General features: G+C 42.2%; 1 protein-coding gene across 1 annotated transcript in view; it reads left to right on the top strand.

Moving 5' to 3' along the window:
• itfg1 (integrin alpha FG-GAP repeat containing 1) overlaps positions 1-16,811 on the top strand; it is a 289,515-nt gene that overhangs the window by 272,064 nt on the left and 640 nt on the right. Inside the window, exon 17 of the mRNA XM_080186953.1 lies at positions 733-850. Within this exon, the coding sequence (XP_080043079.1) occupies positions 733-850 (118 nt within the window). The remainder of the gene's footprint in view (positions 1-732; positions 851-16,811) is intronic.

Genomic DNA, 16,811 nt, shown 5'->3' with positions numbered 1-16,811 from the left:
AATGTTTGGACATACCTTTGTCTCAGCAATCATTCAGCCAGTCACAACCAACACACAAACACATTCAGGGCCTTTAGGGAGGAAAGGGAGTTGGAAATGTAGCTGAAATTTCAAGCATGATGAGGCTAAGGACTTTTTTTTTACTGTCAAGAGGCTAGAGACAGGGACTTTTCTCCTTTGAGCAAAGAATTTTATGATAAGATTTTATGGAGGTGTTCAAAATTATGAAAGGCTTGTTAGTTACTCCCTCTTGACTCTATTTCTACTGGCAAAAGGTTTGGTAACCAGAGCACATGGATTTAAGATAAATAGCTAAAAATCCAGAAGGGAATTTGAATTTTTACATTCAGCAAGTTATGTTCTGCCTGAAAGGTTGGTGGAAACAGATGCAGTGTTAACTTGCAAAAAGATTTGGATTGGTGGAAACAGCAGGGGAGTGGGACTAATTGGGCAGTTCTTTCTGCCAAAACAAGCAGAATGGGCCTTTTGGCCTCCTCATCTACTGCATGATTTTATGATTCTAATTTTTTTCAATGATACTAATGACAAACTGTAACTTGTATTTTTTAATGTTTTCAAGAGTGTGATAATTGAACACAAGTTGTGGCAATAGTAAATAAAGTTAAGAACAGTATTGAACATAAAATTTTTATTTCCTAAAGAGTTTAAAAACAATATTGTCCCTCTGAAATGCTAACTTCATTAATTTCTATTCCTTTCTTCTTTTCACAGTTGGAGTGCCAAATTATATTTGACCCCCAGTAATATTGTACTGCTTACAGCCATAGCTTTAATTGGAGTCTGTGTTTTCATCTTGGCTATAATCGGCATTTTACACTGGCAGGAGAAGGTATTTATTTTGAAGTTTCAATTGATGTTTATGTCTAACGCAATGGATTGGGTTTTATACATCAGAGTTATTATTTCCAAAGGATTCAAACTGTCACATTTACAACGAATCAGTAGATTTTATCATGGTCACATAAATGCAATACAGTTATATTCATTTACCTTAATTACGGTTGATGTTTTCAGTATTTAACAGCACAGGATTGCTGATAAATTACAATTGTTACCTTGCTATGTAGCAGCCTTTCTTCGAACTATGTACAAGTAAATAGCAAAGCTAGCCACTAGAATAAATTCACACATTTATTTATTTATTAGTGTCACATCAGGCTTACATTAACACTGCAATGAAGTTACTGTGAAACTCCCCTAGTCGCCACATTCCGGGTACGCTGAGGGAGAAATTAGCGTAGCCAATGCACCTAACCAGCATGTTTTTCGGACTGTGGGAGGAAACTGATGCAGACACGGGGAGAACGTGAAGACTCCACACAGTCAATGATCCAAGCTGGGAATCGAACCCTGGTCCCTGGCACTGTGAGACCACAGTGCCGCCTACTGCTTCATCAAAAAGAAGCATTGCCCAACGACTCACAGTCATTGTGAGTGCCATTGCCTAAAGTTTATATATCCTCACACTGATTCCATCTATTTTTTTCTGGACATTGACTCAGGTTGCCCCAGACATTTTAAAATCTTGATGTCCTGTTCAACCTTAAAATGAGTTTCTGACCCATCATCCTCCCCATCATGAAGACCAGCTGCTTCCATCTCTGTATATGCATCTTTCCTCGCTCCTATCACAATCCATCAACAGCTGAAACTCTCCTTCATCCTTCAGCCTTACCTAAGTCCTGTGCCCTCCTGCAGTGCTACAACCTACCATGAAATCTGCATTTCTCTAACTCAGGCCACTTGTGTATTCCAATCTCCCTTCACTCCATTATTGGTTACTTTGCTTTGGCTGATGGCCCTTCACTCTAGAATATCCTACCTCAATATTTTCTTTTTTCATTTGTCCTTAAAACTCATTTCTTTGACCAAGCTTTTGGTCATTCCATTTAATCTTTTTCTTTGGTTCAGTGTCTATTTTGTGTTATACCTCTATGAACAGCCAGGAGATATTTTTCTAAGTTAAAGAGGCTGTACAAATGCAATAGATGACTGAGGTGTTATTGAGTAGGGGATCATTAAATTTACCCTCATATGTTACAATTCCCTTTTTCCACAAACAAAAAATTGCTGTATATCACAGAACCAGGAAGACAGCAAGAAAAGTAATCATGAATAAGACCATTAACTGTTTTCCTGTGTTACATAGAAGGTAATCTCCAACTTGACTCTTTTCCAGAAGAAGTAGAAACAGCTTGATTAACTCCTTACAACAAATTGCCAGAGATACACAGAAGGTGTATGTTCTTATTTGGGCCACTTTTAAGGATTGATAGAGACTCGTAGGTCAATAATTTTGCTTTTATTATTTGTTGAGCATCCTTTACAAACTACAGCAGTCTGAAATAGCTGTACTTAGCAGGAGAACATCTGGGAAAATTCCTGCATCCGTAACACCCACAAAATTATAGAAATCAGTTTGGATGTTTAAAACACAAACAATAATGTTTGGTTAAACCTTGCAAATATCTGTTGTAACTTAATAAAGATTTGCCTACACAATATCCTAGCCCCGCACAATCAGAATAATCCCTGCCGAATATTCACTTGCAGCTTACTGATTTTAATGGAGCAAACTCGGAAATCGCTCTGTTCCCAAAAGCACTTTGGACATAATGAAATTGGCCACCTCAGTCTGCCGCCCGGACTTTCCTGACATTGCCACCATCAGCAACGGAAGGATCTCCTCCTTCCTTCCCTCCTCCCAGCACACTCAATATTGCCCGCCAATATCAATTTGTTTGAGTGTATGTGGGCAGAAATAATAGAATCAAAATTATACAATTTTCAAGGTGGGGAAGAAACTTGGGGTATACATACACAAGTCTTTAAAAGATGCCCTGGTGCAAGAGAATGTAAACGCGATTTACTAAAATGGTACCAGGGATGGGCAACTTCAGTTTTGTGGAGGGACTGGAGAAGTTGGAATTATTTCCCTTGGAGCAGAGGAGGTTAAGTGAAGATTTGATTGGGGCATTTTGATAGCATAATGAATTTTTTGAAACATTGAATTATGATCTGAGATGCACTGACTGAACGTAAAATGGAAGTAGATTAAATAGTAATTTTCAAAAGGGAATTGAATAAATATTTGAAGGGGGAAAAGACTATAGAGTAATGGAGAAAAAGCAGGGTAGAGGGGCTCAAGAAATAACTCTACCAAAGAGCTGGCACATGAGCTGATCGATTTGTATCATTCAATGCTCCGTGACGCCTACAGATTCTCTGCATTCAAATGATGATAGCAAAATGCAGTCAGCCTTGTATTTAGCTAGGCATTGCTCAAAGTGTCATAAGCCGGACTGTATGTTTTGCTACGGCATTAAAGACATTTCATGCGTAGTGCATAGACACCTATGTTCTGTGTGACCTTAATACAAGTACCCTGGAAATAATTGGTCAACATAAATGTATGCAAAAAGATGTTTAATGGCAACTGGTAAGCCTGTTTGAAAAATGAGTTTGCAGCGCTGACGGAAAGTCATTGAGATTAGTGATTCTAAGCATTGGTTATAGAGGGGCAGCGCCGCCTCTTGATCCAGCCAGAAACTCAAACGACAAGCAATACATGTGTGTAACCACTACTTTCTTGACTAAGAAAAGCAACAGAGAGTTGATACAAAATTCCAAAGATTAGCTCTGTCAATGCTATAAAGTTGGCTAGTGATGGACATCAGAAATGGTTGCTGATCTAATGCCTGCCTTACTCTACACTTGTCCGTCTACAAGTTGTATACAATACGACAAATACACACTGCACCCTCACCACACAGGAAAATCAAAAGGAGATGATTTGGGGGAATTCTGCAGAAAAGACCTGGCGGAAAATTCTGTGACCAAGGTATTCGGATTTTGGGCCAACACCCTATTAAATGAATGAAATCAGATTAAATATTGTACAACTAATTAGACTCCTATAGTTATAAGAAATGCAATGAAAGAAAAACAATTATTTATAGTGTTTAGTACCGTTTGCCTCATTCTTAGAGTTTGTTTTTACAATACAGTTGATGTGAGTTGGTGGAAACCCATTTATTGTGGAAGTGCATTTTCTTATCAATTATATTGTCAGAATGTGGGCAACTTAGCCTCTACTGCTCAGTTGTAATTGCCCAGAGAAGGTAGTAATGGCAGTAGAGTTGACCACATAAAGTAGAAGGCTAGACTGGGTAGGAACCAAATGGATTTTTATGACAGTGGCTGATTTGTTGCCAGATTCATTGAATTAAACTTCACAACATACAGTGGTGGAATTTGAACTCATGGGGCTCAATTTTACCATTTTGATTCTAAGTGCTGAATTTGAGTGTGTTCCAGATATGACTTATAAACCTGTTCTAGGCACTCCCATACGCACTCTGCCTAAACGAAAAGCAATGATTCTGAATCACACTGCAGAACCTGTGGGCCAGGCTTATCGCGCCCAACACACTGCCCCCAACTGCACATGCACAATAAAAAAATTTGAACGCTCCCCTGCCACATTGCTCCCAGGCTGTATAAATGGCCCGGAAGTGATGGCCTCTATAGACATTGCTCCACCAACCCACACCATTACTGTCTCCCTCATCTACCCATCCCGGCTACCTAGACCAACCATGGCCCCCTGCCCCACTCCCCCCCTCACTGATCGCATGCAGAGCGATAGTGGACCCCTCTTGTCCCTGCTCTCCACCCCTCCACCAGAGAATGATCTGCCGGTCTCTCCCCTCCTCCTGCAGCGCCCCCCACCAACCAGAGAACAATGTGGCTTGCCTCCCTCTCCACCAGAGAATGATCTGGCCCTCCTCCTCCCCTCTTGCCTCTCTGTTCCCCCCCCCCCCCCCCCCCCCACACCCCCGATCTGAGAGCCACTAGAAGCTATGAACTTACCTCCTCAGAAGCTGGAGTGCTGAAACAGACCTTTGCAGACCATGTCTGTTTTGGTCGAATCCGGACAGGCGATGGAAAGGGGGAAATTTGGGCGTGCAGTCCATTAAGTTAATTTAAATGCATGCAAATGCATTTAGATCAACGTCACACCTGTTTTGGGCATGGTGCCAATGATGGCCATTTCAGCCGCTTGGTAAAAGGGGAATGGGCTCGGAGACAGGCGTGGATCGTGTTACTCGCCTCATGTCCCACTTTACCAAGTATTCATGCCTGAAAACGGGCGCACCTTTTTGGTAAAATCAGGCCCATGATCTCTGGATTAAGAGTCCAATACCAAAACTGCTAGACTATTTCATATTTTATGACTTTTACATTTGTAATTCTTTGTTTTTGTAGCTTAATTCAACATTTCACATTTGACGCGTAGACCAATGTAATGCTCTACACTTTCATAATCTGGAAAATCTTATGGAAGCCTGAGATAAATCTGGTAGTTAAAAATATTTATCCAGTAAAATTTTCATTTTGCTAACCTGAGTACCTAACCAAAGGTTTATCTACGAAGGAACTTAGATTTAGTATTCATTCATGAAAGTGATCTAAAACTTAAACCTGTTCAGTTGGGCATCTCATTGGCTTTAACATTGCTGCACCAGCAAGGTTCAAATGAACCAAAGTTTGTGTGCCTGATCACAGTCATATATGAGTGTTGGCTGAGTGCAGAACTGATTGAACAATCTGAAGATTATCACTATCTAGGTACATTAATAAATGACTACTTAGAAGTGATACTGAGAACTACTGAGTATAGATCTATGGAGAACAAAAAAGCCATTTTTTTCCAAGCGTTCACAAATGGTTCATTGCTAGTCTGATGATGTAGTCTGCTTTTCTACTACAGTGACAATAGACTGCCAATCCCTGTAGGAACCATGTCCTTCAGAGCATTTAAAAAAATCTTTTCACTATGAAGGCAGATGATTACTAATAAAATTATTGACCTTGGTTTCTCACTGAAGTAAGAGTCCGCATTTACAAACATATTTATTCAATGTCTTCTGTATATTGGCTTGCTGAATATCTGTTCATATGCACTACGTTTTTGACTATTTTAGTTTTGCTTCTTTTCAGTGCAGTCATTTTAAAAAGCAATGTTATGGCAGGTTTAATGATGTGCTGATTTAGAACTGTCAGGAAAATTTTCTGGTTGGTAGAATATTTGGTCCCAGTAGAGTACAGAGAAGTGGGGGCTGGCAAATCAGCCAGTGATCTATATTTCCACTTCTGCACCCAAACCATGCAGCGCTTAATCTTCCAACCAGCCTAAAGTGCTGTCTCATATTCATGAGCTCAGTTTGCATATGTAAAATGGGCAATGAATGAAAGTTTGTTCCGAGCTATTCTGAGAGTGGTTTCTTGAAGCTGTACTGCTGGCATTTTCACTTCAGCAACCTAAACTCTTAGAATAAATATTCCATTCAGTAATATGCCATGAATTTATCTGAAAGTAGAAAAAAGTTTGCATGCATCAGAGTTCCAAGTGCCTGTATCCATCCTCACCCACGCCTACAGATCCAGAATATCTTTGGAGATTTTACTTCACCATCAAAGCAAAAACAGAGTTGTGCATCTCCTCAAACCTATTCTGCAAACAACCTTTACCACAAAGGTAGTGCTTTGCTTCAGGTTTATTTCAATATTATAACACACCAAAATCCAAAGATACATGAGTAATTCACTATTATTGTTCAGTATCATTACTTTTCCCAAGGGAAACGGCAAGCATATTGAGAACGCTGCAATGTTCCTGTATCACTGGATCACCCAAAGTCTGGATTGTTTTAATGGCAGCCAAATAACCATCTAGGGCCTATCAATACCAGTTAGTGGAATACAGGTGAATATCTATTCACAGGAGATAACACTCATGATTCTTTTATTATGACATGATTCTGTGTATCTGCTTTGCTTAATAATGAAGACAGACAGGAAGACCATCCCATTACAGCACTGTGACAACAAGGACCAACAGGTGAATGGAGATATTGGACAGGATTTTATGGTCTCGCTCAACCCGAGACTGGAAAATCCGGCCTAACGTCAACAGATATTTGCATTGTCTGCATTTCGCCTGCTCTGATTCCGTGGCAGGTGTGATAGAATTCTAGTGATTAAGAGGTTACTCAATATCTGTTTGTTTGCACCAGGTTTTTGACAATTGTAGGTTGGTTCTTTTCAGAGCAATCATTTAAAAATGCACCCCACTTGATCAGCACCAGCATCCAGCGCAGTCACTCAAAGAACAAAGAAAATTACAGCACAGGAACAGGCCCTTTGACCCTCCAAGCCTGCACTGACCACTAAAACTCCTGACTCTTCCGGGGATCATATCCCTCCATTCCCATCCTATAATTGTCAAGACGCCCCTTAAAAGTCACTTGGTTCCAGTGAGAACGAACCAAGTTTCTCCAACCTCTCTTCCTAGCTAATGCTTTCCATACCAGGCAACATCCTGGTAAATTTTTTCTGTACCCTCTCCAAAGTAGTGTGGCCATCAGAATTGAACACTATGTTCCAAGTGCAGCCCAACTAAGATTTTATAAAGGTGCAACATGCCTTGCTAATTTTTAAACTCAATGCCCCAGTCAATGAAGGCAAGCATACCATATGCCTTCTTGACTACCTTCTCCACCTGCGTTGCCACTTTCAGTGACCACCCCGATCCCTTTGCCTATCAGTACCCTTAAGGGCTCTACCATTTACTGTATATTTCCTATCTGTATTAGACCTTCCAAACCTCTCATTTGTCCGGATTAAACTCCATCTGCCATCTCTCCATCCAAGTCTCCAACCAATCTATATCCTACTGTATCCTCTGATGGTCCTCATCACTATCTGCAAACCCACCAATCTTTGTGTTGTCTACAAACTTACTACTCAAACCAGTTACATTTTCCTCCATATATATATATTTTACAAACAGCAAAGGTCCCAGCACTGATCCCTGAGGAACGCCATTTGTCACAGCTCTCCATTCAGACTGCTTCCACTGCTACCTTACCACTGCTATCCTCTGTCTTCCAAGACCAAACCAGTTTTGTATCCATCTTGCCTGTTCATCTCTGATCCCGCACAACTTCACCTTCTGATCAGTCTGCCATGAGGGACCTTGTCAAAGGCCTTATGAAGTCCATGTAGACAACATTCAGTTCCCTACACTCATCAGTCATCTTCATCACTTCCTCGATCAAGTTAGTGAGACACGACCTTCCCCCTCACAAAAACATGTTGCCTCTCACTAATGTGTCCAATTATTTCCAAGTGGGAATAAATCCTCGAAGAATCCTCTCCAATAATTTCCCTACCACTGATATAAGTCTCAATGGCCTGTAATTACCTGGATTATTCTTGCTCTCCTTCTTAAACAAAGGAACAACATTGGCTACAGTGGAGATCCCAGAGGATTGGAGAATAACCAATGAGGATACAAAGATTTTTCTCAAAGCCCCAGCAGTTTCCTCCCTTGCCTCCCTCAGTATTCTGGGGTATATCCCATCAGGCCCTGAGGACTTGTCTACATTAATGTTTCTCAAGAACCCCAATACCTCGTCCTTTTGACCTCAACATAACTCAAACTATCTACACACCCTTTCCCAGACTCAACATCCACCAAGTCCTTCTCTTTTGTAAATACTGATGCAAAGTATTCATTTAATACTTCACCCATTTCCTCTGGCTCCACACATAGATTCCCTCCCCTGTCCTCGAGTGGGCCAACCCTCTCTCAGGCTATCCTCTTGCACTTTATATGTGTACAAAAATCCTTGGGATTCTCCTTAACCCGGCTGGCCAACTTTTTCATGACCCCTTTTAGCCTTCTTTACTCCTTGCTTAAGTTTCTTCCTACTTTCCTTGTATTTCACACTTGCTTTGTGTTCCCAACCTTCTACCCTTGACAAATGCTCCATTTTTCTCTTTGACTAGGCTCACAATATCTCTCTTTATCCAAGCTTCCCAAAATTTGTCATACTTATCCTTCATCCTTACAGGAATGTGTCGGTCCTGAATCCCTAACAACTTACACTTGAAAGCCTCCCACATGTCAGATGTTGATTTGCCCTCAAACATCTGTTCCCAATTTACATTCTTCTAGCTCCACCAACAGTGCATCAAGGCTGCAGTGTGTACCATCTACAAGATGCACTGCAGCAACTTGCCATGGTTCCTTCAACAGCACCTGTCAAACATGTAGTCTCTACCATCTAGAAGAACAAGGGCAGCAGGTGCACGACAATACCACCAGCTGCAGGTCATAGACCACATATGTCACCGCTCCTTCACTAATGTTGAATCAAAACTCTGGATTCCATCCCTAACAGCACTGTGGAAGCACCTACACCATGTAGACTGCAGTGTTTAAAGAAGATAGCTGACCAGCACTGGTGGTTATTAATGTTGAGTAAAAATGCTGACATTCCTTGACTAAATTAAAAAAAAAATTATTGAGCATGCAGCAGATGTCTTTCAGCAGTACTTCTAATGTGCTCCGGTTTCCTCCCACACCCCAAAGATGTGCTCTTAGGCTGATTGGTTTACTAAATTGACACTATTCTCCCCTGAATCTGGCTAAGTTAGGGGTTCCATTCATAGACACGCAGGGTAGAATAGGTGTAGGATGATGCGGCGGTGCGGGCTCGTTGGGCCGAAGGGCCTGTTTCCCGTGCTGGGTTGTTCTTTGTTCTTTGTTCTATCAAGGTGCGTAATATGGCTGCAGTCTCCAAGATCATTTTAGTTGCTGCATGCTGTGCATAAGATGATTGACAATATTAGTTGTATTCCAATAGCAACTTCCACTTGAAATGATGCAGACTTATGGTGATGCAAACCTGCAGCAACTCGTACTCCTTCACTACCATTAATGCATATTTCTGTCTCCTCAAACGGACAATCTAAGTCCCATTGAATGAACATACTACTTTTTTAGACAAATAAAGCAATAAGTTAAGATAGATGGCTTCTTCTAAGGTCATAAGTTCTTACTGGTTCTTAAGAGCCTTTTATAACAATTGAAGAGGAATATACTTTGGGATACTAGCTGTAAAGTTCCCCTTAATGTTATGTTACATCTCATGTCATGGTATTATGATTGAGTATGTCTGCATGAATGAGTGAGTAGAGAGAAAAAGGACAGGAAAAGGATAGTGAAAATATCTTTGCTGAAAATAGAGGAGCCCTTTGATTTCAGTTTGCCCCATTCCCCCTATATTCTCAAGGTCCAGGCTTTCCAGTGTGGCCTCCTCAAAAATACTTTGAGAAGAAATTTCCTAAGCTTTCTTCCTGCCTAGATGTCCAGATAGTTGTTGTACATTGGTTTGTATTACCAATAGATTTGAGGTTTTGGAAGTTTGAGGAAAAAGCTGCAGAGTCACCAAGTGCCTGTGTAGGTGTATTTTATTTGAAATTTACTTTGTTGATTCACCTTTACAGATGTAAATACATTAATACTTTGAATTTGAAGCTGGACCTGCAAAGTTGTGCAAACTCATGTGAAGCTAGGAAGTGCTATAGGGTTGTCTGAGGACTTTGCATGTAGTCTCAGTCAAGATGTGACAGATTCATAGGAAACTCTTTATAGAATGCGTACTTTGTCCATCTGCCTTGTAAATGGAAATGTTGGTAGTTCTACTTAGAGAAATATGAAAGGCTGGCAAATATTTTCTCATCTGAGATAAAAGCAAAATACTGCAGACGCTAGAATCTGAAACAAAAATAGAAAATGCTGGAAAATCTCAGCAGGTCTGAGAGCATCTGTGGAGAATAGAGCCAGTGTTTCAAGTCTGGATGACCTGGCTCTGTTTTTGTCTTCTCATCTGTTTCCTTTTTGAATCACCTCTTCTTGCTCAGCCAGGATGTTACTCTTGTGCAAAGGGTGCTCTTCATTGTCAATTCTTTAGTCCAACTCTTGAAAGAGCAATTCCACAAGTGTATCTTGAGTGCTGTAGTTTTTTGTGGGCACTGCACACAAGCATTGCAGACATAGCTTTCAGCTAATCTATAGCTTTTGCATCAAGATGCAGAGTTTGCCAAGTGTTCTTCTCAACCCGCACTCTCTCTGCCTCTCATACTTGGATTTGAACCTAGCACAGTTTGATGATAATTTTCTCTGGCAATTGTAATTAGCTTTATTATAGTGTTATAGTAAGCATTTTCCAATTTAAATGTATATACTCTATACCTGGGCATCCTTGTGCACGAATCACAAAAACCCAGTCTGCAGGTGCAGCAGCTGATCAAGAAGGCAAATGGAATGTTGGCCTTTATAGCAAGGGGGATAGAATATAAAAGCAGGGAGGTCTTCCTGCAACTGTACAGGGCACTGATGGGGCCACAACTGGAGTACTGTGTGCAGTTTTGGTCACCACATTTGCGAAAGGATATATTGGCCTTGGAGGGAATACAGAGAAGGTTCACCAGGCTGATACCAGAGATGAGGGGGTTAGCCTATGAAGAGAAATTGAATAGACTGGGTCTGTACTCATTAGAGTTTAGAAGGCTGAGGGGGGATCTTATAGAGACTTACAAGATAATGAAGGGGCTAGATAGGGTAGAGGTAGAGAGATTCTTCCCGCTTAGAAAGGATAGCAGAACTAGAGGGCACAGCCTCAAAATAAGGGAGGGGGGGGGGGGGGGGGGGGCGGGGCAGCAGCAGTTTAGATCACTTAAAGGGTGGTGAGTCTCTGGAATTCTCTGCCCATTGAAGTGGTGGAGGCTACCTCGCTGAATATATTTAAATCACGGGTAGATAGGTTTCCAATAGACAAGGAAATTAAGGGTTATGGGGAGAAAGCGGGAAAGTGGAACTGATCCACTTCAGATCAGCCATGATCTTGTTGAATGGTGGGGCAGGGTCAAAGGGCTAGATGGCCTACTCCTACTCTTATTTCTTATGTTGTCATTAGTGGGTATGAGCACATGCAAATAAGGTCATTAGCAACATGGATTTTTACAGGTTTAGTCTTACCAGAAGGGATCTATGTAACTAGCTGCCTCCAGTTCTCCATCTATGCTGCACTGTATTTTGATATTTTTATGAGGAAAGAAGATTGAATTTTGTAACACGTTTGACTACAATTGTTGACCAAGTTACCAAATACTTTTGGCAACAAGAAGAAAATGGCAAAATAAAAGTCTCAGCATAAGTTACCAACAAAAGACAGGTTAGCGACCATGACTATATTCGGGACTATCAGTGAGTTTGTAGAAGAGACTGGGGAAATGCGGAAAGGTTGGAACACCTTTTCTTGGCAAATGGAATTGCAGATGAGGCTAAAAAGAGTTCAATCCTCCCGACTTCGTGAGAGGCAAAGACTTATAAATTAGTGAGGAATTTAGCAATAGCACGGTGACTGGGGTCATTTCATTTGGATTTATTGGACTCATTCAGAATACCCAATCTCAAGCCCTCAGAGATTGTCCAGCATTTCAAGTTCCATAGTAATTTTCATAAGGTGGGACCATCTGTAGTTTGTTGTTGAATTAAGATAGCTCATTAAACATTGAGAGTTTGAAGCAGTATCGGGGGACATGCTCCAGGCAAACTAATCTGTGGCATTAATGAGAATAGCATTCAGCATTGTTTGTTGGGAAATGCCACACTGACTTTCAAGAAGGCTCCAAACATTTTTCAGGGCATGGAAATGGCTGCCAGAAATATGAAAGGTATTTATAAGACCAATGGTGGTGCTATGCACCAAGTAAAGAAAGAGGCTGCAAACAAAAAGGTAATGAAATGTTTCAGGTGTGGAGGGACACATTAAGTGAATCATTGCAAATTTGTGGATGCTGTTTGTCACTGTTGCAACAAAAGGCGTCAATGCATTCAATGCCTGTTTTGAGCAAGAGGTTAGTGACAGCATGTCCTCCACCCCAGAAGCCTTGGATGAACCTATATCTGAGGTCACTATTGCAGATGTCAGAGCAGCCCTCTCGAAGGTCAGTCCACGGAAAACAACTGGCCCGGATGGGGTACTCAGACAGCACTCAGATCCTGCAAAGATCAGCTGGCAGGGGTATTCGCAGGCAGCTTCAACCTCTCTTTACAACAGTCTGAGGTTTCCATCTGCCTCAAGAAGACAATCATCATCCCAGTATCTAAGAAAACCAAGCAGAGTGCCTTTAATGACTGTTGGCCGATGGCTCTGACATCCATCATTATGAAGTGCTTCGATAGGTTAGTCATGGCACAAATCAATTTCAACCTGCTGGACTATCTGGATCCGTTATGGTTTGCCTACTGCAGCAACAGGTCCACAGCAGATGCCATTTCTCTGGCCCTGCACTCAATCCTGAAACACCCAGATAACAAGGACACCTATGTCAGACTCCTATTTATTGACTATAGCTCAGCCTTCAACAGTGTTATCCCCACGTAACTCATCTCCAAACTGCATGGCCTGGGTCTCGGCATCTCCCTTTGCGACTGGATCCTGAACTTCCTAACTCACAGACCACAATCAGTAAAGATAGACAACAACACCACCTCCACAATCATCCTCAACACCAGTGCCCCAAATGCTGTGTTCTCAGCTCCCTAATATCCTCCTTTTGGACCTATGACTGTGCAGCCAAATTTCTCTCCAATTTGATTTTCAAGTTTGCTGACGACACCTCAGTAGTGGGTCAGATCTCAAACAGTGACGAGACAGAGAGTACAGGAATGAGATAGAGAATGGTGAACTGGTACGGCAACAATAATCTCTCCCTCAATGTCAACAAAACGAAGGAGATTGCCAACGACTTCAGGAAGCATATGGGAGAACATGCCCCTGTCTATATCAATGAGGACAAAGTCGAAAGAGTCGGGAGCTTCAAGTTTTTAGGTGTCAAAATTACCAACAGCCTGTCCTGGTTCCCCATGCCAACATTATAGTTGAGAAAGCCCACCAACACCACTACTTTCTCAGAAGACTAAGGAAATTTGGCATGTCAGCTATGACTCTCATTAACTTCTACAGATTCACTATAGAAAGCATTCTTTCTGGTTGTATCACAGCTTGGTATGGCTCCTGCTCTGTCCAAGATTGCAAGAAACTACAAAAAGTTGTGAATGTAACCCAATCCATCGCAAACCAGCCTCCCATCCATTGACTCGTCTACACTTTCCACTGCCTCGGCAAAGCAGCCAGCATAATTAAGGACCCCAGACATACTCTCTTCCACCTTCTTTCTTCAGGAGAAAGATACAAAAGTCTGAGGGCACATACCAACTGACTCAAGAACAACTTCTTCCCTGCTGCCATCTGACTTTTGAGTGGACATGCATGGCAGTAAGTTGATCTTTCTCTACACCCTAGCTATGACTGTAACATAACATTGTGCACTCTCTCCTTTCCTTCTCTGAGCGATATGCTTTGTCTGTATAGTGCACAAGAAACAATGAGAGTGATTCTCCCAAAAGTGCTGAATTGGCAGGAAAACTGCTTTAGATCACAACTGTTTTTTCAGTGCAGCATTAGACCTGAGTCTCCCCACTCTGCAGTGCACAGAGGTCACAATCGTGAATCTCATTAAAACTGGTGGGGGGGGGGGTGGTCTATTCACACCAGAGGCTGATAGCTCCAGAACTCTGCGCACGTGCAGTGGCCCAGATCTGACAGTCTCCCCATTTGCTAGCCAGCTCAATCGCTGGTCCCCCCCCACTATTGCCCTTCCAGCCCCCCCCCCCCCCCCCCCCACACCCCCTGATCGCAGCCCCCACGACAATTCCGTCCTGGGCCAGCTCAACCACCTCTCTCCCAGGGGCACCCCGATGTCTAGCCAATTTTCCCCCGCCCCACCCCCACAACAGTGGCGATTTTTTTTCCCCCCCCCACCCCGCCCAAACACGAGGCAGAGTGACCCCCCCCCCCCCCCCCCCACTGCTGGTGGGCAGAGCCAAGTGCTGTCTGGGCATGGGCACCTTGCCTCTTGGGCAGTTTCAGGGGCGCAGGCTAACACTGCCCATAAAATTTGCGGGTTGCGATGGGAGAATTGCCCCAGTATTTTTCACTGTGTACTAATACATATAAATCAAATCATTTAGCTAAGAAATACAGGGGTGTTATAAGCAAATCGAAGGCTGAGCAGGCAAATTCAGGAAAACAGTCAAGGAACAAGAGCACAGCTCCTGGTGGTAGAAGAGAAAAGGCCTGGTTTACAAGGGCGTGATTGGCTCAGTAAAATTCAGTTGAACTGGGGTGAGATTAAGCACACATGGGTGACGGGATGTAATTCAGAAATATCCTGAGGTTTTCAAAGATGAAGTGGTACATTGCATGGCACTACAGTTAAGTTGTTCATAGATCTTCAGGCCAGTCCTCACTTTTTTCAGCCCAAAACAGTGCCTTATGCCATGAAAGACAAAATGGAGGAGGAGTTGGAGTGGTTGCAAAGGTTTGGAATCGTTGATCCCATTCAGTTATCACAGCTCCAATTGTTTCTGTTCTTTAAAGTGATGGTACTGTGCACATATGCGGGATTCAAAATCTTACCATTTATCAGACCTCCAGGTTGGACACTTAGCCATTGCCATGGGTAGAAAGCCCTAGGCTAGGTGGTTCTCGAAACTTGACATGAGCCATTCCTGCCAACAGCTTTTGTTAGAGTAGAACTCAAAACATTATGCCACAATCAACACTCAGAAGGGTTTGTTCAAACACAACTGCCTGGTTTTTAAGGATTCCTCCAGTCCACCAATTTTTCAGAGGACAATGGACAAGCTGTTGCAGGGGGATTCCTCATGTGGCATTTTACTTGGATGATATTCTGACCACAGGGAAAACTGAAGAGGAGCTCCTCAGCAAGCTGGATCAAGTGTTAACGAGATTTTCAGAGGCAGGGCTGCGCCTGAAGCTTAACAAGTGAATCTTCCAGGCACAGAGTGCAGAATATTTGGGTCGCAAAATCACAGTCCAGCAGAAGACAAAATCAGAGCTATCAGGGAAGGTACAAACCCCAGAGGTGTATCCAAGCTCTGGTCATTTCTGGATATGATAAATTATTATGAGAAGTTCCTGCCAGGCCGTTCAGCAGTGCTGGCATCACTATACCTGTTCCTTCACAAGAAACAAAATAGAAGTAGGAGCCTGCAAAAAATAAAGTTTTCAATGACAAGGAAGTGCTGCTACAGTAGGTAAGTAGTCTGCTGGTTCACTTTGATCAATATGTGGAGATGCCGGCATTGGACTGGGGTAAACAGTAAGAAGTCTCACATTTTATTTAGTAGCATTTTATTGGTAGCAAATAAACCTGTTGGACTTTAACCTGGTGTTATGAGACTTCTTACTGTGTGGACTTACTTTGATCAAGACAGAGAAGTCATTCTATCGGTGGATGCCTCACCGTCCGGTGTTGGGGCAGTACCATCTCATCTGATCGAGGACAGGGTCTGTAAAAGTCATTTATTTTGCATCATAGAAGTTGACAACAGCTGAGAAGGGATATTAGCAGTTAGACAAAGAAGGTCCAGGTATCATCAATGCTGTGAGGCAGTTTCTTCAGTACCTTTAGGTTGTTCATTCACCATGTTCAGACCACAAGCTGCTGATGAGTCTTTTCAGTGAATCCAGTTGCATTCCAGCCATGGCCTTAGCGAAAATACAGCACTGGGCTGTCATATTGTCAGCCTGCCAGTATAACCTTGTGTACAGGACAGAGAAGGAGAGTGCAAGTGCAGACATCTGTCTTTGTCAATTCCAAAATTGACAATTGGAAATGTCAATTTTCCAAAGACATTGGAAGTATTATGTAAAAGAAATGATGTAAATGTAGGTCTATGTTTAATTTAATATGGATGGTAGAGACTTCATAAGACAGCTGTGAAATCCTCCTCCTTTCCCGTGATTAGAATATTATTGTTATTCTTTACTGACTAAATATTT

Source organism: Carcharhinus amblyrhynchos, chromosome 4 (genome assembly GCF_965287045.1).
Source record: "Carcharhinus amblyrhynchos chromosome 4, sCarAmb.v2.hapA, whole genome shotgun sequence".
NCBI classification, from domain to species: domain Eukaryota; kingdom Metazoa; phylum Chordata; class Chondrichthyes; order Carcharhiniformes; family Carcharhinidae; genus Carcharhinus; species Carcharhinus amblyrhynchos.
Note: the sequence above shows the minus strand (reverse complement) of the source record. Positions and strands in the feature narration are given on the sequence as shown.